Below are 23,965 nucleotides of genomic sequence, written 5' to 3'. Positions count from 1 at the left end.
GAAGATATCGCGATTCATCACTATACTAAATAAATAGAATAAATTTGCCATGAAAGTTTGTTTTCCAGTTTTTAAATTCTAATTTCCACTTGTATTACACATATATATCATATATAATTTATATATATATATATATATTTATCAGTTCTATAACAAATGTCTTCTTGTCTATATGGGCGTAAGAATATTCATGTACTGTATATTCCCCATAATAGCTACAAATCTAGCGCCACCTACGTCAGAATGAAACCACAGTACTGTTCGCTACCATTACGTCATAACCAATTATTTTCATTGCGTCATCGCCGGTTATTTTCTTTAATTAATGTAAATGACTCATTCCTGTTTCTCACAGAGAAATATAGCTACAACTTTTTCTACGTTTAAAAAAAAATGTTGAATATTTCAGTTATGTCAACGAATGCCAGTGTGTTACTTGTTCTTTCTGGGCCGACAGCATATCGTTCCAATGTTCAAGTTCTTTTCCACGGGCGTACATAAATGGACCAACAACTACACGTCCAATCTGCTTGTCGCCTGTTACAACAAAGAAAGGGGAATACAATAGGATTTTCTATATGACAATTTATTGTATTGTAGACCCTACAAATTCTCAATTCTAAAAATGACCCCGCTTTTCTGTCAAATTGCTAGTTAAAGCGGGGAGTCGTCACCTACGCATGCGTCAGGTGACCATAACGTGTCATTGTTTACACCCATGAACCTTTGCGTTCTTAGGGTGTGTTGCTATCATCGATAGGGAATCAATTCCCGCGCCTGCGCAGGTGACGACCCTTCCGCTTCACATTTACATACGCTTTGCATAATAACGTTCCGTGAACTCCGAGATATGATCGAATTATAACACTGTAGGTGAAACGGTTACGCAAACAGACGTTATAGCTACAGTCTTCTATCCCTATATCGTAAGGTCTACGAATGAATTGAGTTGAATTGTATTCTTTTTTTTTGAAACTGACCTTTGACACCAGGTGCATGTTTCATCACGGCAATGCTTAGACTAGTAGTGTCCATTTGCTCCGATGATACTTTGAGTATAAAAGACTCGTTGAAGGCAGGGTCACACGATCGCTTTATTATTGACGTCTTCTTTGTTTTAATTACTTTGCTCACATGTAATAGACAAATCTTGACATAAGAATCTGAAAGAAAAACATATGTGTACATTTATTTTCATCATCCAAAATCGTAAACATAACTAGGTTTTTTTGCAAAATTATTGGCCCATTTTATACGATAAAATATATAAGTACAAATCCAGCTTTCCAAATATTTGTTGATCATTTCAGGCGGCATTTGTCCAATGTGAACAAAACATTTCGTACAATTAGCAGACAAATCAACTCGAGATAGTGCTATTCCAGACGATATCGAGACAGAATGTCCCTAAAGAATAAGAGTAATAAGTTTTAATAGGTAATTGCTGAATCAAGTCACATAGACAAACGCAAAGCGAAATTTGCATTTTGACGCAATTTTTAATTTCAAAAACAACGTTTTATTATCAGCCGCAGAGAAATATGTTATTGTCAGATACACTGGGAATTGTTCACGTCTATAAGACACTACACCGTCCTAGCGGTGAAGAGAAAACACACAAAGAAGACAAGAACACTTAAAATCTCAGAACTCACCTACAAATGGATTGTTGTCAAGCTTTGGGAGTCCCTTAGCATTAATTATTGTTACTGTAAGTCGATCCAAATCCTCGTTGTAGCTTAGAGAAAATTGGATGTCGCCTTTCTCCGATACTGTCTAGAATGAAAAACAAGTGTCACATAGATGACGTCACATTATCGTATTGATCGTGTTGAGTTAAAGGCCGATAGTCGTCACAAGGCGCTCGTCACATTTCGTCCTAATCAATGTATTTTACACTGGATATGCGGATGGTGAAACCTATATCGACACATTGCGTCGCAACGACCACCGGTCTTTATCATAGGTGAGACATTCAGCTACCTGGGTAGCATTAGAACAAGATTTGCTCACAATAATTTGAAAGAAAGCTTGGAAAGAACTATTTGTCCTGAGAGTATTGGATACATATTAAAAAATAATTAGCCTTCCAAGATGCAACAGCATGATTATCAAGAAGCTTGGCAACTAATATTTGTATGAAAACAATGTGACTCACATTATTGAAGTTTATAATACTTACAGAAAATACATGATTTTACATCAGTGGTTTTCAGTCTAGTTTATTCCACCTCTACCACAAGTTCAATTTAAATCTGATCTTTTGAGATACCAGAAATTGGGTAATAACCAATTAGATAATCAATATGCATGTTTTAGTTATTAAACCAATCACGTCTGCGGATTACCTCAGAGCATATATGAACCAAATTCGGCAATTAATATGCTCGAATTTCAACCCAAAACTAATGCATCGTTCCCAGGCTTCTATACTTATCTTATTGAAATGCAACAATTGTTTAGCTGAACAAATGGGTAATTGGTATGCAAATTAGGAAATTATAATGCATATATTTCAGTCTGTGTATTGTTGTGGGCACATATGTACCAAATTTCATCGTAATGTGATGAAAGCCGAAAAGTAAATTATTATGCAAATTAGGTAATTATTGTGCACAGATTTAACCCAAAACTAAACAGGCCTGTGTATTATCCTAGAGCATCCATATACCAAGTTGCATTGATATGTGGTGATTAGCACTTGAGATATCAGTGGAAAAGCACAAAAATACTAATAATTATGCAAATTAAGTGATGAATATGCACAGATTTTTACCCAAAACTAATTAGGTATGCGTATAGTCCTAGAGCATCTATGTTTCAGTTGTTACTGATATGTAATAATTACTATTTGAATCAGGTAATTAATATGCATGGATATTGATCAAAAACATTGTCCTATGACATCTATGTACCAAATTTCATTGTAAGGTGATGATTAGTACTTGAGATATCAGTGAAAAGGCCCAAAAGTGACCATTCATTATACAAATTAGATGATTAATATGTATGAATTCTTAACCGAAATTAGGTAATCAACATGCAAATTAGGTAATTAATATGCCTGTGTTAAAACTAAAATTTAATCAAATCTGCGCATTAGCCTTCGATGCTAAAAGTTTCATAAAAAAATAACATGATTCTTGAGATATCAGTGGAACAGACGGACACACACATACATATATACACACCCACTGACTGCAAAGACTCCCATTGTGTGTTTCGCACACTGGAGTCAATAACAACTTCGGTGTATACATATCTTCCACGAATTGTAATATACAACTGGTTCACAAAAGGAACTCTCGTTGAACAACGTTGTCTCATGAGATATTCAAATCATAAGTTGCTACGCATATCTGTAAATGCAATGTATAAGCATCCCCGTGGCGACTAACCAACATTCCCCTCCGTAAACTCATGGTTATTAACCAAGTAATCGAATCTTCCAGACACCCGATGATTTAAAATAGTCGACCCCTTTAATACCTGGTCGCTGATATGCGTCATCTTGTCCCAGTGGCGGGCGGGGGGCAGAGGGAGGGGGTGTCGCTTTTTCGAAAAAAAATGTTGGGGGCGTAGCTGGTGATAACTTTACTTTTATAAAATGGCGAATATTGTTTTCAGTAAAACAATCGCCATATTCGAAACTAAGGTCTTCTTTCCTTGTTTGGGATTTGCGTTTCCTAATTTACTAGTATATTGCAAATTAGAAATTCAGAGAATAAAGAACGACGCAGTGGCCGTTATTGCGTGAAAACAAGACAGAGAGGTGCACAAACATAGGCGAGACGTAGCCGAACGTATTATTTTAAGCGAATATCCCCGTCCGAGCCCTGTTATTTAAATAATAATGAATCCCACACAGCGCCGCAATGAATAAGGTGAAGATAAGATATGCCGGGCACATTATCGCGTCTATACCCTTCCACGAATCCAATATGACGTTGTAGGGGATTTATTATTACCACCAGGATTAAACAAATCTAATTAAATTTGGGGGATTTTTGTCCAATTGATTTTTACTCACGTGTATGGTTTACATTATCGTGTTACAATGTGAAGCTATGATCATGTCATAAAAAACCTCTAATAATTGTGATTTATAATACACAATAATGGGCAGTGCGGAGTCTTTCATTTCAATTATAATACCACGGATATCTACGTGCAGTGGTAGCCCGGGAAGAGAGAAATACACAGTTTAATTAGGGAGTCGTGGTCGCCTGTATTTCAGTCATACGCATTTGAAAAAAGTTCACAGACAAACGACATTCTAGCATACTTGCTACATTATCAGATGAAAATAACAATGGTTTCTTAACTTCAATAATAATAGTGTAATAGTAATAGTGTGTGTGTTTGTTTTTTAAACGATTCATACAAATGTGGGGAAACATAAAATTGTAATGAGTCACACACACAACTTCGATGACAGAGCTATACCGATCGGCCAATGAGAATTCAGTGTATTGACAGTTGTATAATAATAATATATATATATATATATATAAGGTAATTTAACCTACCTCTGTGACGTCCTTCTCAAGATCTCGCCACATGATCACCTTCTCATTGTTGTCAAAATCGACGTCTCTCAGTGGGAGTAAAACATGTCCGAGCACCCTGTGTCTCTTCGATCTATCCACGTCACAAAGAGTGAGCCGGAGTGTCCTCTGAAGCAAGGCTTTATACGTCACCTAAAATAACATTCACGTAATTAATATATTTTTTTTAATTTATTATTATTTTAGTTTTATTATATTAAAAAATTATTATTATTTTTAATTTATTTCAATATAAAAAGGAAACACAATCAATATTTTAAAGGCTAAATTTTCCGGGAAGCCAGCTACAAAACATATGACGCACGTCCCAATGTATTTTATCGGGAACGTTTTTTAAGTGGAAATAAAACCAAAATTTATTCAGTAGAATACGAATTCCGAAATTTTTACTGCAATATACACAACTTAACGCATGTAAAAAAGGAGCTCGTAATTCTTTTTTTAACTGGCCGAATTTTTAAGATTCCATAAACATTTTACTTTTTTTGCTGTAAGGTTACGACTGGTATTTTGTCCATTTATCACTGTAACCCTCGTACATTTCACAGTTGAGTGCTTGTATCTTTCTCTTTATTGTAACCGAGTCCGCCAATGGCGCCCAAAAGTGAAAGAGAGGCTGGGGTTGGGTAAATAATGGAAAGTGCCACCCACGCATTAAAGGGCTTCCGTATGCACAACAAATTATTTATGTCACGTCTGCGCTGTGTTGTTTCACGCGTGACTTGTGCTTCATCCAAGTCTACGGACAGGACAAGATTTATAATCACAATAACCATAAAATATAATCTCACTATACGTCTTTATGCTTACTGCCGAAAGGGGTAACGAACAAATAGATTGAAGCCCACAAAAACTTGACGAGCGTTTCGATCACGTACGCGTCCATGCTGACAACGAATTAATTAAAACCAAACACATTAGCAAAACTTGCCTGAAATACAAAACTCTCATCGAACTTTGGGTTTGTGGTCTTCCTTCTTAACTTCGACTGTAGGTGGCGTCTCTCGTCCGGCAGTAGGAATATCTTCACTAAAGGATCGCACTGATTGACACTCCCGAGTACCCTGCTCGGTAGATTCCGAGCTTTAACGAGTGTAACAACAAGTCTTTCGGATTCATGCTCATATTCGACGGCAAACCAAATTCTTCCCATGTGATCCTCTGGGTAGTATGTATCCACATCATCATCGTCGTCATGAATTTTGTACAAATCTGGGTTAATTTCACCCAGAACATAGGCACCTGTGATTAACACAGTTAGAGTATTATTATGACACTGCTATGTTATATTACTTTATAACCCTCAATAAGGATTAACCATTTAAAATCATGGGAGAGGGGATGACTGGAGTGTGACCAGTGCAATTTTGTTTGCAAGGAATAGCGACGGACGTAATTATAACCGTTGTAGTGTTGAGATATTCATGGAGCAAACTTCGCTTGACTCACCGAGCAATTAATTAGAAAGTCGCAAAAACGTACAGTTGGGGTTGAACTGAAGATCGAATTCGACTGCGTTTTGTTCATGTCCTTAATGTTGTTTGTGGAGGTATGTGCAGCATGGTTCGATTCGAGTCGTCATTCGTCAGACTGTGACACGACAACCCGATGGGGATGGGGGTCACTAGTAAAACTCACCAACAGTGTGTGCGAAGTATTCAAAGGGTATATCAATTATGTTTTTAAAAATGCGCAACTGGTACTTTTTCCAATGGTTAATGACCTTTTATTGACATTTTGGGAAGTTAAAAGGGTCTTATTTTTTTTGCTGTATTGATAGGTTTTGTGATGTGTTCCAATAATAGAACCATTCACTGTAGTCCATTTTTCACGACCATGATCTTGGACTTGTAACAGGTGGTGGGTTTCTTTTAAATTTGTTTATAGTGGTGGGGTTTTGAGGAATTTGATCGGACCGTGATTTTCACTGAAATTTGGTGCCTCGCATATCTGTATATATAATACAAATGATCCTCAAGGGCATGATATATCCTTTAAAAAGACTGGTGTCCTATTTGATCACGTGCACGAATATTTACATACTACAACCAACTAGAGAAAAACTAAAATGCCGGTGTGGATATTTACCCACAGGCTTTAACATAACAAACATGACAAAAACAGGTGCACAACCTTAATTTGTATATACTACAAAGGGTTTATAAGATTATGGTTACTCGTGGTGTCGCGTCGTTTCGGGACCGGACAAGCCGAAGCCCAACTCCGCGGTGTACATTTAACGACACCAGTCCGTAAAAAGTGGTCAGAAAACAAAATAAATACTCTGATTTCCGCCAAACATACCATCTTCACTCGGACTTGTTATGTTTTCGTTTTTTAATATATATTTTGAGCCGTTACTGATAACAAAAATATTTGCTGCCGGCACGACAGGTCCTGGGAAAAATTCGAAATGGCTGACATGTCGGCATCGCTATATTTTGTGTTTTGTCCAAAATCTATTGAAAGTTATCCCTATCTTCTAAATCCTTGATAGTACCCAGCATACGTATAACAACACAAGCACATGGTTTGATTATTTTATTTTATTTTATGTTGTTAGCTATTTAGATATTTATGTTTGAATCTGTAAACGACATTTTGTATTTTATAATAACTGAATTGAAACACCCCGAATTAGCGTCAGGTTACACTAAATTATCTGTACACATGCAAACAAACCAACACTCCGAAACCTGTATGGATACCAAGACTTAATGACATGATCAGGAAATCAGACGCAATCACTGCAAAACACGTCAAAGGGTACGTTTTCTACCAAGATTGTTGGCGCCAGTCTCTGACAGAGATAAGAAGGAAATTCTGGTTGGTGATTACCAAATGATTGATGCCTCCTCTTTAAGAGACTAATAAGCCGTGGATTTATGAAGGGGCGACGAGAAATCAAGTCAATGTCCTAGAATGCAGTGATGACTACCCAGCATGCTCCACGTAAGTCATCAGATAATAAGAAATATTCCAAGAGATGCCGAGAAATTAGAGGAATCGCGAGAGAGATCGGAAATAAACAGCGCCAGGAGTCAGCTAACTTCGCAGTGAAATGTATTGTTCATACCGATCGCATGTCATGTGTGTTTTATTTACTAGGCGAGTGAAACATAATGAGAGAGCGTGATGATATATCACCTGACAGCATGTGTGAAGTTCATTACAGTGTTTTGTCTATGCCGTGTTTTAGAAAGGATCATGAGTGAGTCAGCTACGAGTTGCCGGGGAAGTTCAACATTAATACACCAGGGTAAACCATTAAATGACAAGAGAATTAATTGTGATTTATGTACCAATATAATTGCATAAATAAATAGTGACAATAAATGTCAACTAACAAAACCAGATGGTAGTAATGGCAGTTGTCATGTTTTCAAACTCTCTCGTGGTACTGTACGAGCACTACTGACAAAACATCCTTTTCACACAACCTTTTCATTAGGTGAGTTCAATATTTATCGTTCTGACGTACACCGAAAAACCAAAAACGATGATTTAACAGCGCATAAACATATCACTCGTTCGATGAAAAGGGTGTACAGTTTGAATAATTGGTACGTACTATTAATTCAGTGCGCATGCGGTTTGAATTAATCGAGCTGTTAAGTCAGTGCTCACGCAGTTTGAATAATTGGTACGTTTTTAAAATTATTGGTACGTATTATTAAATCAATGCGCATGCGCTTTGAAATACTTTTTACGTACTGGTAATTTAATGCGCATGTGGTTCGAATAACTGGTATGTACGGTATATACTTAACAGTTGGCACGATGTCGGGAAGAATGAAACAATAATATGACGAGCAAAAACACGTCGAGAAGCGCTCCATGTATCCACCAACGATATCTCGGCGGCCATTTGCTTCTGACGTTTATTGCTACTTCCGCTCACCTGGAATTTCTGTTACGGAAGACCGTCGTGATGGGGTTGCTACGGGAGAGTTTGACTCGGAGTCACTGGCTACTATACTGCCATTCAGGTTACTGGTGATCGGAGCTGACCCAAGGCTGTCGCGTCTTTCCTGATTTGATAACGTCGACATGCGGAAATCCTCCCGGGTGGGAGTAGACTGAGGTACTGCAAATGGTACAGACTTAAGACTGTGAAGATACAAACCAACATCGTATTAGTTGTTTATGACCGAGCGTAATCAATCAGAGTTTACGACGGCCATAAGCTAAGGGAAATGAGTTGAAGAAAAACGTGCTTAAATGATGACGTGATGAGTTCAACGTCACTATAAATGTGTGCCTATATAAAACCGTATATAATATGAACAGTTTTTATTTGCCTTTGATTCATACACATTTACAATGACGCGTGTAACTGATGACTGCTGACGTTGGGTTATTGACATCCCCGTAATCAAATTTTGCTGGTCAAAACATTCTTTCATTTGATTGATTTGAACAAAAATGCCCTCAGGGTATTGGGTAGTTCGTTAGTGCTATCAAATATTAAAATGCCCTTTAGTCCCGAGGACAAATACCATTTTTTTGATGAATTACCCTTTCTTGATCTCGGAACCAAATCAAATGCCCGTTTTAAAACCAGGAACCGAATGAAATGTCCTTTCTTTAACTCGATACCAAATCGAAACCCCCATTTTAACCCGAAACCAAACCAAACGATCGCGACTTTCTTGTACACACAACCCAACCAAGTAGTGCCCTTTCTTTTATTCGAAACCAAACCAAACGCCCGTTCCTATACCCCTTCTTGAACAAAGAACCAAATTAAATACCGTTTCTCGAACTCGGAGTCAAATCAAGTGCCCTTTCTTGAACCAACTTAAATGCCTCGGGCACTAATCAAATGCTTTTCAAATGTGTTTTTGTAAACATTTCATTCAGATTAAACATTTGATTACGGCGGTGTTCTTTGTTTTGGGGATTGAATCTCGTATCATGATGAAAGAAACACAAATTTAGTTATTCCCTTAAATGGAATGAAGTTGTAATTTAGTACTTATGTTGACGTTGATATTGCTTCTATAACTCAAGCACCCTAGTCAGGCAAACACATAGTATTTTGATAATCAAGTCACTGTGTCTCTTGATACATGCTCCTTGTGTTTTGTGTTATAGGACCATGAGTGTAGGGATACATTTGAAGCGTGTTAACACTTGTGGTAAAAGTACTACTCTCGATACTACAAAATCCTTGATGCGAGAATTGAACTCGATGGGCTTTACATGCACTCAGTTATCTTTGTAGAGTGCACTTGAGTCTACTGACAACAAGTATCACTGTATTTGACCAGGCTTTGTAATTTAACTCAGTTTTGGAGTTTCATAAGTACATACACCAACCTCGACTTTTGTGGTACTTATTCATCACGATACTGTTGATGTATTAACAAACTTAATACTGAATCTCTGCTTTTTGTTATTTGCAAATTGTTCGACGGACAGACATTATTGGATATAACCAAATTTTGTCGACGAATTGATAATAATAATAAATGACTAATTGACTAATAATCATAAATGCTCTGTCGTTCCTAAAGCAACATTAATTTTGTAATATTATTTACATATTCAAACTGACATTAACATTTCTGTTAACAAAGATACTATAGTTACAATACTTACTCAAGTTTTGGCTGGATAGGTCCCTTTCCTTCTATTTTCAACATAGGTGTTGGTAGCTTGGAGTCTTTGCCAATTCTTTCATATTTCGACTGACTGCTACATTTTCTACGATAAACTTTGTAAAGTAGAAATGCCACAGCCAACAATAGGAACAGTCCAAATACAACGGCGGCAGCTATACCAGCCGCTGGAACTGAAAATCAAAGAAGAAAAACAGTTCCTAAATTAATTAAATAACTAATATCCTAACGATAAATAATTATACGTAAAATAAGCGTGAGTTTTACTGTTAAATTTTGACAATGTTTGAATGATTGTTCATGGAAAGTTGATATATTTTTATATAGAATTCAGTAGTATATTTGCTTGTTTGTGAGTTCGTTACTCAAAACCACTATGTCCTAATCTCGAACAGAATGTGATGTTATAGAGGAGGTTATCAAATTAACCGACAATACCTAAATTTAGGCACGATCCCATAATATTCTGTTTCTGAATGTCGAAGGCAGAAGTATATATTAAATAATATTAAATAACGCTTATCATAGATGCGCACAGGTGCCCTCGTACTCACGTATGTGGCGCCATTTACAAGTGTTCTAGAATACAACTGCATACTCTTAAATATCACAGTTCATAGATACGTAAACATCACCAAACAGAATCACTTATTGCCATGGCAACACTTCACAATTCACGGCAGCCGGATTGAAATAGCTTGCGTGTCGCGGGCGACATAGTGAATTCGCATTAAGAAAACGTAAAGATCGGTATCTCCGACATTTCCATTAATGTCAGGTCATATTGCTGTGCTACTCTTGAAACATGCACAGAATAACTAAATAATTCTCTACAACGAGTTTGTTCATACAAAATCAGAAACGTTGAAGTGACACATGCTCCGTTTTCTCCGAGTACTGGCCTGTACGTACACAGACTGGGGGTATTTTAGGCTAATCACGAAATCATTGCCAAGGAAACGGTTCGTGCATGTTATAGTTAAATAAGCAATGAATATATGCTTTATCATATAATCTGCAAACATGTAGTTGAATCGAAGCATATATACAAAGCAGTTTTAATACGTTGAAAAAAAACATGTCGACAAACACGCTGCTATCTGATTTCTTTTACTGTTAGATGTTACGATTGGATAACCGATCTCTTGCAAGAAACTTTCTCTAAATATGCACATAGCGTAGAATATCTCTGGTTGAAACATTGATGTGTATCCAACGGCTAACTATAAAATGTCTGTTTTCCAACTAGGAGTTGATACACATGATTATAATGGTACAATTAATTACGCAGATGAAGTACGGGAAGTAAAGGAATAGTTTCATTAACAATACTGGCTGACGAATGTGTTCATTAAACAGCATCTAATCGCAGTAAATGACTTTTCATGTACATGTGGGCAAATATACGTTTGAGTGTTTTGCCTCATTTCAGAATTAACCGATTTTCAATAACCATGGTTACCGCGGAGTGGATACAAGTGTTGGTTGCTATGCATATTGTGATGGTTCACTAGGTCGAATCTGTTTTAGTGAACTAACACCATAGTTCTGTATAATATTGTAATATCGCTTAGAGAGATAACCCGTACGTGACCCTGGGGAAGGTATACAACATTTAATGTGTTCTTTCGAGGCATATACACTTGTTTGAACATTTATGCCAAGTACGATGGCGTCTCATTATTGGGTTACACTTAACAGCGTGTTAAGGGAGTATATGGTGTGATTGGAAGGATATTGCTTTGCTATATATAAAACGTTAATGGTTTATATCGCTGCTTGCTCCACACCCCTTAAGACCGTTATTCATTTCTTGGTAATTACTGACACAGTGAATCAGTGATTCACACGTCAAAGTTCGACTCAGTGCGGTGAATGTACTTTCCACGCCTCAATCCAATATTACGTAACGTTAACAGACTTGTTATATCGATCGATAAGACTATTGGTTTAAATAGAAGAATGTTTTACTGGGAAATGTATTTTTAGTTGTTCGGATAGAGTTGAATGTAATCGCGTGTATAGTTGAGAGACAGTTGTCAAGTCAATTTAAAGACAACTTCACCAGCTGCAACTGACGCAATGACCCTAGTAGGTAAACCTACCATAAGCCGAGCAGTTGATGGCCTTCGGATTATTGGTAGTAATTTAACTTTTACAAAGAAGTCAATATGTATACTTTAATATATTGCGACCGCGAAAAGTATGGTGCTTAGGATGCTACGCAGTAACGTATAGAAGCCACACACGTGAATTCACAGATACATATCACGACTAATCTTCAGAACACTATTTAATATTCCCTCTTTAATATTCTTTGAAATGTAAGTAATATAATTTTAATTGATTATCATAATAAATGTGAAATAATATAATGTCAGTATAGCAAAGCGATTACATGAGAATTTTACAAATGGCACATTATACGACAATAATCAAAGCGTTTCTTAATGTCATTTCTGCAATTAAAAACTTTTCATTGATCTTCGCCAGTATTGTATTCTAGATATTATTTGAAAAGTGTAGTTATTAAATGTGCATGTCTGTTTAAAAAAAGTATTTAGATTTAATCAATCTATCATGTAATATATAGTACCAATAAGTATACGATGTCGCTGCATTCACTCAAGGTAGAACATTCACGCATTAGTCAATACTATTCTTGGCAGATATATTTTAGTTGCACTGCTGTGTTTTTATATGCAACATAATACGTAGAATTCAATTACTGGGTGATACTTGTTTCTCTGTAATGTAGTGATTTTTCTGATATTTTCTTGATATATGTTTTACCAAATGGATATCAGTTCCGTAGAGAAATATAGAAGATAACATTACCTTTTTTTTCCACACAGCAAGAGGTCATGTTTTATTTTTTTAGCATGACGTGTCAACACGGTGGTCATTTGCGAAAAATATGGTTACTACTTTTGATTATTGGAGATGATGTAATTCAACGTCAAGGTTAGTTACCCTTAATTCTTTTGTGAAGCATGCTTTAATTATATTGTTGCCAAGAACACACATTAAAGTACAGTCTGTCATGTATGTATACTATACATTTACACCACCCCTTCTTAAACTATTCCAGAAAACAAGAAATACAAAAAAATATCTCCTAGGCTCTCAGATGCCTACCATGGCTATTAAATATTACGGTATATGTGGTGATATATATATATACCCTTTGGGGCGTGTGCCATTAACAACATATTGACATTTGATGCTTCTCGTTATTGGCCGTTTTAGTAGATATGTATCGACGTGGTGCCTTTGACGAGTCACACACAGTAATCCGCAGAATTTTAGAGACGGCTGTTGCATCATCATTATATCACACTCACAATATCAACTCTAATATGTAGTTTACCAACAATATATGAATGCAATCGATTTTCTACTTCAGTACGCGTACTTCTTTTTTTTAAGAGAGCACTTTATTGCACATGGCTGCTTGGATTTGTAACATTATTAATGGAAACATTTTCAGATCTGTAGATGAGCCAACTATAAAAAGCAGTGACAACTGTTTTTGGGTCACTGTGTTTGTTATCAATTATTTTAAACAACCAATGCACTATTTCGTGTTCGTCATAGTGTTCGTCATGTAGAAGGTCACAAGACCTGACCGGACAATGACTTATACATGCAAGAATAATATTAAAGTAACATGTATTAATCAGATTAAGGAAAGTAAACTCTTTGTAACCTTGTCACAAAAAAATGTTGGTCATTTTATGTGATTTTTTTATCAAGACCTGCAGGCAAAGGAAAAATATGTTAATTTGGTCTAAAATTAACGATTATTGAAAAATACATGGATTGAAAATATGAAAAACGCAGCACTAAAATTATGGCGGGAAAATGACATATGTTCGAACGTTAACAATTTATTGTTATTGTGACCTTATACACTGTAACCTCGTTATAGTGAAGACCTGCATTGTATGTCACTCAAATTGTTCATGAGTTAAGAAAATGAAACGCGATTTGTTTGAGAAAACTTATTTTTGTTATTTGCACATTCCACATTGTTGTGACTACTGCTACTGAAGTAAAAACAAATAATATCGCAGACTTGGGGGGGGGGAGGGGGGTAAAAGTATGGCCGCGATGCGTCACGGGTGCTCATATAACAAAGCCGCAAATAGCTGCCAAAATCTCGTTGATCTAGCGAGAAAAAACTCGCGAGATTTGTGTTTCTCCACCATGTCCACTATTCCAAACACTTTCGTTACATAGATAAGTGGAGCAGTAGATGCAATAACGGAATGTAACACTGCTTGAGGGTAAAAACAAGCTTTGTACGTTTCATTTAGTCTATGGTCTATTTCCAAGATTGTTAGTGGTGAACAGATAGCAATTTCTCAACTCATCGTCTTGATTTATTTCCACTCCATTCCATTATTTTATTATACATTCTACAATGGATTTTTTATATTCGAGTTTTATTGCAGCTTATCATATAAATATGTACTAGGTAAAACAAGGTTTTATTTCCGGGTTGTTGTACGTGGCAGTTTTCCTCTCTACATGATAAAGATCTGTGTCTTTTACATCTCAACATCTTAAAATGGGCGTTTGACATCAGCGAACTAGACTCGCAATGATTCAGACTGTTTCTGTTAATACTTGTATTTCAATCACGTACATGTGTCATTCATAAAGAGATTGCTATTCATTTAAAAACTCGTCAATACAAATAATCCAGTTAAAAATCAGTGTCCACTGATGAAATATATAACGTCAAATTCATTCTCAATAACTCATTCTCATTCTCAATAGTGTATGGATGATACCTTACCATATCTGCAAAAATTTCCGTTAACATCAACAGTTGTAATATTCAGGGGTTTGAATACAAGAAGAGGTTATTTTTGAATGAGAAACGCGGAAGAGGCACATCGTCCTTAATAGCATATGGTGAATAAATCAGTGGAAACCCTATTAGTAGTAGTGCAGTTAGGTGATAAATGACCTATGTACGGATAATGGGAAATATACAACAATGATTACTGTGCCGATAAGTAATGAATTTCAATGAAAAAAATCATTGTTTTGCTATTAAATTTATTAAAAATGAAATAAATAAAATACTTTAGCTATAAAGCTATATAGTTGAAATTCAAATACTACACTTTTGGAGCTTATGACATCACGCGTGATGACGTCAGCAGCGTGCATGCTCCTAATATTGTTCACGATTGTGACGCCATTGACTCGGTTCGCCCAAAGTGAATTCCAATTTCCATGTTTCAACAGTATATGAACTATAACTTTACTTTAACCACTAGTTTCAATAAAACAAACGGATATCAGGAGTATTTATTTCAGTAGCTCGCTGCGAACAAGGATAAGCAATATGGCTGATGTGATGACGTACTCTGTACTGATGTGTTTACACTGATGGTTTCATAACATCGCAAGCTTCGGTAAGCAAACGCAAATCAGATAACTAATAATTACACAAACAGCCCACGCAATGCAATGAACTATCTACATCTTCCACAATCAGTGTTACCAACCGTTACACGAATACTAACAATACCACGATTTTCGCCTCATAAAGAAAAGATAAAATCGATGCTGCCACCTGTGACATGATAATTACTATTTAGATTATATTTCAATGGTATGATAAATTAATATATATAATATATACAGTTAATTCAATATTATATGCACGATAATACTAAATTTGGATTGTCTAAATATTATTCGCATATACATTAAAAGGTAAATTCCGACTGGTGTATCGATTGTGAAATGTAATCATCCAATACTAATCACACACCGTTTGAGTTATTATTAAAAAAAAACAATCTCTCAAACATTATGCTTAACAAATTTTGCAGATTCGTTATTTATGTTCACAAGAAAAAATCGACAATATTTTGTTGATCAGTGAAGGATTCGGTAAAGTAAGGGAGAACAGGAAAGATGTAAGAATTACATGCATGAAACAAACATCTAGATTTCTCATCTAAATGCAGGTGTGTAAATGAAATCATGCGGCTCGGTAAACACTGAGATGGGGGTAACAAATGAGCACTTGAAAACAGTGACGTCAATATTACGTCACTGATCGAATCATTTTAAATTGACGACAAACAAGATTCGATGTGTCATGCGTTTATTTTGTGATAGTTAACGCAAATGCCAGCAGTGAAATTATCGGTAGAGCTCGTAGACAATCGTAAAAAATGAAATATCCATCATTCAACTATTAAGCGAAATTGGACGTGACACCATGTATCAAACATACGCAAAGTACATCACAGTCTAAGTGACTTTGTAGAAGCCGGTTCGTATGATGTATAACGATGTGATTTGAGAAGAGTCTAAAGAATAACACTCCAGCAAAACGCCAAACTACGTGTAATTATAATATTCTGGATAACAACACTAAACGATGTTACACACCATCTATGTGACGTTGTGAATATGTATTATTCAATTGGTATTAATAGTATTAACTCAAAATTCGACCACACACATGATTTAATGTAATGATCCAATTGCTTTTGATATGTATTACATTCGAATATATCTAATCTCAAGTTACTAGTATATTAAACTGCACTGTAATCGACGCTCTTCTCCGCATGTAGTTCTGGATAAGGCCTGACTATAAATCTCACTTGCCTTGAAAAGGGTAAATTTGCTCTGTGATTTCTGTTAAAACAAGACATGTTTTATTTAACTTACCTGACATGTGATCTTTATGTTTGGGCGATGTAAGAAAATCCATAAGTGTAGTATTTTGAGCCACTATAGTAGTGTTGTTCTACTCAGATAGTTGAATGTCCTGACCGTACCTGGTAAATCAGCGTTGTGAATCTTTTCAAATCCAGCTGAAGCTAGACACAATGCTTGAAGTTTTGCCACGAGGCTGAGGGGTCGACTGTTCTTGACGTGAAAACAGCGTAATATATGTCTTGGACTGCCGCATTGTTTGAATACCCCGTGGCCTTCTGGTTCATGCCATCGGTGGTAATGAATTGGGAAGTTGATGTGTGTGTTATTTCACATGATGAATCAGGCTACATATGCTAGCTACTTGACTCCCGACTCGTAGTTTATTGTAAGGATTACATAAGATTGTATTGTAAATGACCTGGAGACTTTTGGATTATCACATGAATATATTTATCATCCCGAGAGCGTGTTATGAAGATTGACAGTTGAGTTCCTCACGGCTGGATTATATTTCTTATTCTAAAATGTTATTGGGTTGGGATTTAGCATAGACGGCATTGCACAGCTCTATAATGCCTTCAGCAATGTTACCACTTTCGATATAGGGGTAATTATGTATGCTAATATTCCTGTGACGCAAAATATTCTACTGTGCAGTCTGCAGATGTTATGACACGTACTATTTATATTACTTGTACATGCAACGATCTTGTAAAAATGAATGTCGACGAACGAGTGACTATTATTACTATTACTAGGGAAACATATACTTATCGGACGAGGCATATGTAATGAAGGGCACATGTAATGCTTTGAAAGAGCCGATCAAAGCATTGAACTGAACGTAATACCCATATATGTCACACGGGATACTGATGAGTGTCACATAGAATTATTAAATCTAATTTTATGGATGGAAACATTCATAATTTCTTTTATTTCTGAGCTGCCTAATATTAATGAATGGTAAATGAAAGAAAAAAAAAACGTTACTTGATTCTGTATCCCTTTTAAAATAGATAAATCTGATATATATGCAAAATAATAAGACGTTCACATTTATGTATCTCATATACTGTACCTCAGATTCATCGCTGTGGGTGATTCAATTGCGAGAATGAATGTCATTGTTACGCTTAAGTAAACACAGTAATACGACGTATAATTGATATGACGTATAATTGCTATGACGACTCTTAATATACTGCCTACGCAATATGCAGCCCTTACTATATTACCGATATCCCATATAACAAAAAGACGCATACTTCTGTTTTTATGAGTTCTGTTTTATTATAATATTATCCTTATGCCAAATGTTGCTTAGCTTGTTTTCTACATTTGAATAGTTTTGCATCAAGCACTTCATTTTTGCCATAGTCACCGGAATTACTAAGAGCTTATACAAAACTTGTTGGTAAAGCTGATAAAGTCACATTTTGTCTGCTATCTTTAAATTGAAATAAATTATGTGCATATATAATTCCTCAAGTCCTTATTCTGTATCATATATAATGAACAGCCTTATCAAGTTGACACTCCCGGCACTAAACAAATGTTTATGCATTGTTGGTGTTTACACTATTATAATTTCCAAGCTCTACGACAAATGAATTGGCGATAAAAGCTCAAATTATCATAATTTGTAGGATGTACAATATACTAATGAAACATAAATAACATTTTACAAAACATTAATCAGTGTGTTTATCTGTAACATCCGGGTGAAAGATTATGCAAATTATGATTATGTGAGGTTCAAGCCTTAATAGTTCATATTGCAATGTTTCTTGTGAAACATTCACAATATGGCGGTGCATTGTTTACAAACAATCGCGAGCGATGATAGTTGTTGATAATTTGTTTTGTTATATTTGTTTCAAAGTGTAAAACATAACGTAATAGCCATGTGATAGCAATGCTATTAACAACACATAGGTTGGAATTTTCAAATCCAATGACCACAAACTCTTGGAGCGATATACGTTTCAAATTTCCACACCAAATGATAAACTGAAACAGATATAACGCCCATTTTAAAAGACAAAAAATCTGTATATGAGTTTCGTTGTTTTTGATGTTTTGTGTAAAACTTCTGTATGCTCTGTTAATATAAAACAAAGAAATTAAAGGTGCCCGAGTTCCCACAAGCCACCATCGATGCATTAGTTATGCACATAGAAACAAGGGTCATAGTTTTAATTTAAGTTGATTTCGTATTGGTATTTTCATAAATGGGATGACCTGCTGTATCTCTAATTCTCTGTAAACAGTAAGTAGCCTCTACACAGTAGTAATTGGTAATTCATTGTACCGTATTCAGTGTTTAATGTAGGTAGCTACGATTAAAACAGGACATCCAATTTCCTTGACTTTTACAATGCAGTTTTATTTTATCTTTTGTTCACACAAACCACATACGCATGGTAATTGAACCCCCGTTAACAGGGCAAACATCAAAGATTTTAGAGTCACTTACCACTGAATGGTTAAATAATATATCCAAGGTCTAAATGTAATGTAACTTTTTCTTAAAGTAGATGACAAAAAATGAGGTAACATGTTAGCCTTTATTTAGATAACTGTCGGGGTTGACTGCCTGTGAACGATCGTATTCGACCCCGCTCCACTACGACTGTCGGCTTATGTACGAATATGAATAGCAGTTCGTCTGTTGTCTCTAGGGACCTGCCTTCACATTCACCTTGACATCAATATTCCACTTTCTCATGACGACACGTGACATATTGAAACTCATTCTATCATTTGTTATTTATACTAGAAATATGATACCAGAAGGCCTCAATGTCAGGTGACTTAACTACTGTAAAACATGTTGCAAAAAGCGACATGCAATTTTAGCGAATTATGGTAAAATGAAGTAATAGCGAAATGTTGATTTAGCGAATCTCTCTTGTCATTTTATTTCCTGTTTTCACAATACTTCTCTGTCGCGTGCCAAAACAAATCCGCAGTTATCACCTCCATAAAAACAAAGAAAAACTGTCAAGTGTAATTAGGAAGCGCCTCAGAGTTTTATGTTCCGTATTACTGTATACAAATCCCCAAGCCTTGGCCATTTTGAATTTATAATAAACTCATTAGCGACATCTTGAATTAGCGAATCAGTTCTCTCGCTAAATTAACTAAAAAGACATGTTTTACAGTATTTAATTATGTGGGTGCCGCGCGTGGACCAGCAGTGAGGTCCGCATAACTTCGTTTGATTTCCCTACTCTAATATGTCATTTGTTTGATGACTGTTATCGGACTTGAAATTTAATTCACGAATTATAAAAATTGTAAATTGATTGGATATGGTGATATTCCTATGTTTTTGAATATGTATTACCATTATCAAATGTAGTTGGTTAGCCATGAAGGTAAAAGACAGTCTTTTACCTCCAAGGCTCATCACACGTTTACTAATCAGTATTTAATTACTGCCAAACATAATCAAGACCATTCACGCCCACCAGAATATGTTTTACTGCTACACTTCAAACATAAGCCGACAAATTACACCGACAAGACCTGTATTTGAAAATTATGGTCTAAATATGAATGTGTAAAAATGACAAATCATGTCCTAGCACGAGGGCACGAATCATCAGTAGATTGATTGAGCCCTATATCCTGATGGAATGGAAGCATGCTGATTGGTGTATTTTCATGCTACTCAATACCACAGTATTTCCAACGACTTTCTTGTGGTAACTGCCAAGTGCCGCAAAAAGATTGGGGTTTTACAATGAAGATCACGATATGTGCTGCGGTCGAAGTTAATTGGGGCATGGTCTTGAAAGCCAGACATTGCTGCCTGCAGCTCTACTTTCTATTTATAATTGCCCACTATTTGAATAAACTGAGTGTTAACGGAATATTTACAGTTTACGGAATGGTATGAGCACTGAAATGCTGTCACGTTTTCGAATCCAATAACATATTATAATCTTCTGTGGATACGACATTACAGCACTCAGACAATTTACATGACATGCTCAAGAAATTTGCATTTTTATTGTCGCCGGGAAACGAGTCTTTTGAGAACATAATCACTGCGCATAACACACACCCATGTACAATTCATTTCCGGAAACGTAACACGTGACTGCTTCACAAATCGCCTACTGTATCTAGATTGTAACAAGAGCACACTTTTAGATGTATGAAAGTCAGGTTCATTATTTTGTTCAATGAAGATGACGTCATTATTAATGTGTTTTCGACTCTTATTTTTATGAAATTCAAAAGTGATAATAAAATAATATCCTGTTTTTTACTTGAAATGCGCATTTTCCAACTAAATACTTAAACTAAACAATACTTGATACTTCTTGTTTAATCATATAAAAGATCGATTTATCTGTTTATCGATATCATTAAACGGATAGTTTACAACCAGGCCCATACAACATGTATCATTTTAATTAGCAGTCAGTTAACGATTGAGCATTTCAACGATGTTGATTACTATAAGGTGACGGATCAGATCGTGTCAATTTCTATCGTCTAAGCAAGACAAAGCACGAACGACCAAAAATCCCATGGCGCGTGGATACTTTTAAAATGTACCGCGTTTAAAAGTCAGATCTACACAACAATATTAAAATCGAATTCTTCTCATATGGGTACTTTAACACTTTCATTTCCCAACCGTCTTTCATCACAGTATTATGATGGCATATTAACGAGAGTTTGACTGATTATGCCCGCGTCAAGAAATAAGCCCAATTATAGGCAAATTGAACACTAGTAGGGTTGCTCTCCCGGGAACTATCGTAGAGGAAATAGAAACTTTGGATATGCTATGTATTATCCATTATGCGTAGGTTATCACCGGGTAGAGATGTGCTTAACGGTTTGATTTGTGTTTTGTACAACGCAATAATGACATCCAACTCTCTTAGTTTTAGTTGTTGATGACTAGCAAAACTGAATATCAATATATCACGTTTTCCCATGCACCTGCCCAATGTCTATTTGAAACCGTGTCGGTGCTTATATCATTTGTTAAAATATTCTTTAGAGATAGACATGCGTTTTCTTATTTATACTATAATTTATTTGTAACGATGATCTGACTAAATCGTCTTGCTAGCTGTCCTACAGAAGCTTGCACATGTTCTTAACAGCGATGCTTTACGTGTGCTGGGAGATGCCTGCCAGAACTAAAATTATCTGACTGTAACAATACAAATGGCTAGGCTATATATGGATATCGGATCTCTACTTGTCTGTACCTCTACTTAAAACAGCACGTTGATATTCTAGGCATTGTAAACATCGTGTGGCGATCGCGCATCTTCTCATTCCTCTTGACATTTCCGTAAAAATCGACTATTTCTGTAATAATTGGGCTGTACATAAAGAGAACATGCCAGGTCGGAATTCTAGCAAGAACTCCTGTAAGACGCTCGATCATGAAAGCCGAATTATCGAACGCTTTCACTAGTATTACCTGTATAAAGACACAGAATAAATAACTGGAGATGACCGATGATACAAACTTATTATAGATGCACCTATAACGAGGAGGAAATATATCAAATTACATATTTGATTTGTAAGCTGCATTTTATATCTATTAAATATTACTTATATTGATTCAAATCTGCACAAAATAGAACCGCCATATGAATATTTAGAGCTATACCGAGAATTGACACTTTTATGCATATGCCACTATGAAATTCGTTAAACACTAAATTTCTCGGTGGATACGTACAACATATATCCATATTTATATGAAAACGTTTGTTTGAAATCCGAAAGGGAAACATAATTTATTATGACGTTGATACATCGCATCAATCATCCATACGGGTCCCGCATATAATTGATTTTGGTGAAATTATTTTTATAATCGTTTTACAATCGGAAATGTAAAGCACCAATATACTAACTAGTAATTACTAACATTAATAACTAATTTATGATATCGACATTTAGTAGGTATGATTGTTGTTTGTTTTTAAGGGAATATAAATATTCTGCGTGATAAGATTTGTAGTTGCAGGTATAGATAACAGAATATTTTAACAGAAAACGCCTCTGTGACGATCGTGTGAATCATCGAGACTGTACTCGATGCGATATACTATGCTTATAAATGTAAATGACGTAATGAGGCAACGTTTGCCACGCCAATCAACATACGGTACACATCAACTGAAGTAAACGCTTATAAATTATCATATTTGGATCAACATTTTATATTTAACTGTGACCGTGTATTATTCACACCATGTGTCAAACTAACGAGGATAGTTTTCATCAAACCACACTAACCAATTTTAATCACATTTAAATTGAGTTCATATCAGGATAAACTTCCAATTATACTTTGATCTCAGTGGATTATTCGATTTTATCTGTTACACAAATTGTTGGAACATAGATACATACAAAAAATTACCTTGATATAAAGTAACGCTTTAGTAAATAACGATGACACGGTGGTCGATTGACAGGTGATCATGACCCATATTTTAGTGTGCGCCATTAAATTTACAGTTTTACAGTAAAAGACATTATTAATCATCCAAAAGCAAAGACAAAGTGAGTTTTCATCATGTAAAAAAATATTCATTGAGTTGTATCTTAATTGTATCAACTCTAAGTCTATATTGCCAATAGTATACCAAATAAGTACATCCCCATATCATACCGCATCGACGGTCAGTGACTTTTCTCTTCATCGCGATCTAATCTTGACAGCATTACTGAACCATAATGAAGTAATTTGCAGATTTCTAGCGCCTACGGATATAACGTTTACTCATTAACTACACCCTATCCGTTGAGACTTCTATGTGAACACTCGGGACAGCATCAAGCCAATTCAGCTTCGCAATTTTGTCGTTTTGTATGCTTAGTATTTCCGTTCCGGTGACAAATAGTAATAGGTTTGACTCAGGTGAATAATGCGACTCATCGTCTTGCCACGCGGGGATCGTGACAATTTATTTACTCCAGTAAAGTAGTCGAAGCAGTAATGAATTTGCCAAGATATTGTCTCCCAATTGATGTTAGCGTTGATGAGTTATAATGAACGTGCACACAAAACATAAA

At 35.7% G+C, this 23,965-nt stretch overlaps 1 protein-coding gene across 1 annotated transcript in view; it reads right to left on the bottom strand.

Moving 5' to 3' along the window:
- Positions 1–305: 305 nt before the first annotated feature.
- The window catches only part of LOC100377666 (synaptotagmin-15-like), an 82,439-nt gene continuing 58,779 nt past the window's right edge, over positions 306–23,965 (bottom strand). Inside the window, exons 2-8 of the mRNA XM_006813986.3 lie at positions 10,173–10,365; positions 8,470–8,678; positions 5,500–5,810; positions 4,530–4,700; positions 1,656–1,776; positions 981–1,163; positions 306–537 (exon numbers count right to left, since the gene is read on the bottom strand). Coding sequence (XP_006814049.1) covers positions 410–537; positions 981–1,163; positions 1,656–1,776; positions 4,530–4,700; positions 5,500–5,810; positions 8,470–8,678; positions 10,173–10,365 — 1,316 coding nt within the window. The 3' untranslated portion in view covers positions 306–409. The remainder of the gene's footprint in view (positions 538–980; positions 1,164–1,655; positions 1,777–4,529; positions 4,701–5,499; positions 5,811–8,469; positions 8,679–10,172; positions 10,366–23,965) is intronic.

This window comes from Saccoglossus kowalevskii, chromosome 19 (genome assembly GCF_978046115.1).
Source record: "Saccoglossus kowalevskii chromosome 19, keSacKowa6.1, whole genome shotgun sequence".
Classification (NCBI taxonomy): Eukaryota; Metazoa; Hemichordata; class Enteropneusta; family Harrimaniidae; genus Saccoglossus; species Saccoglossus kowalevskii.
This window is presented reverse-complemented; position numbering and strand designations above follow the sequence as displayed.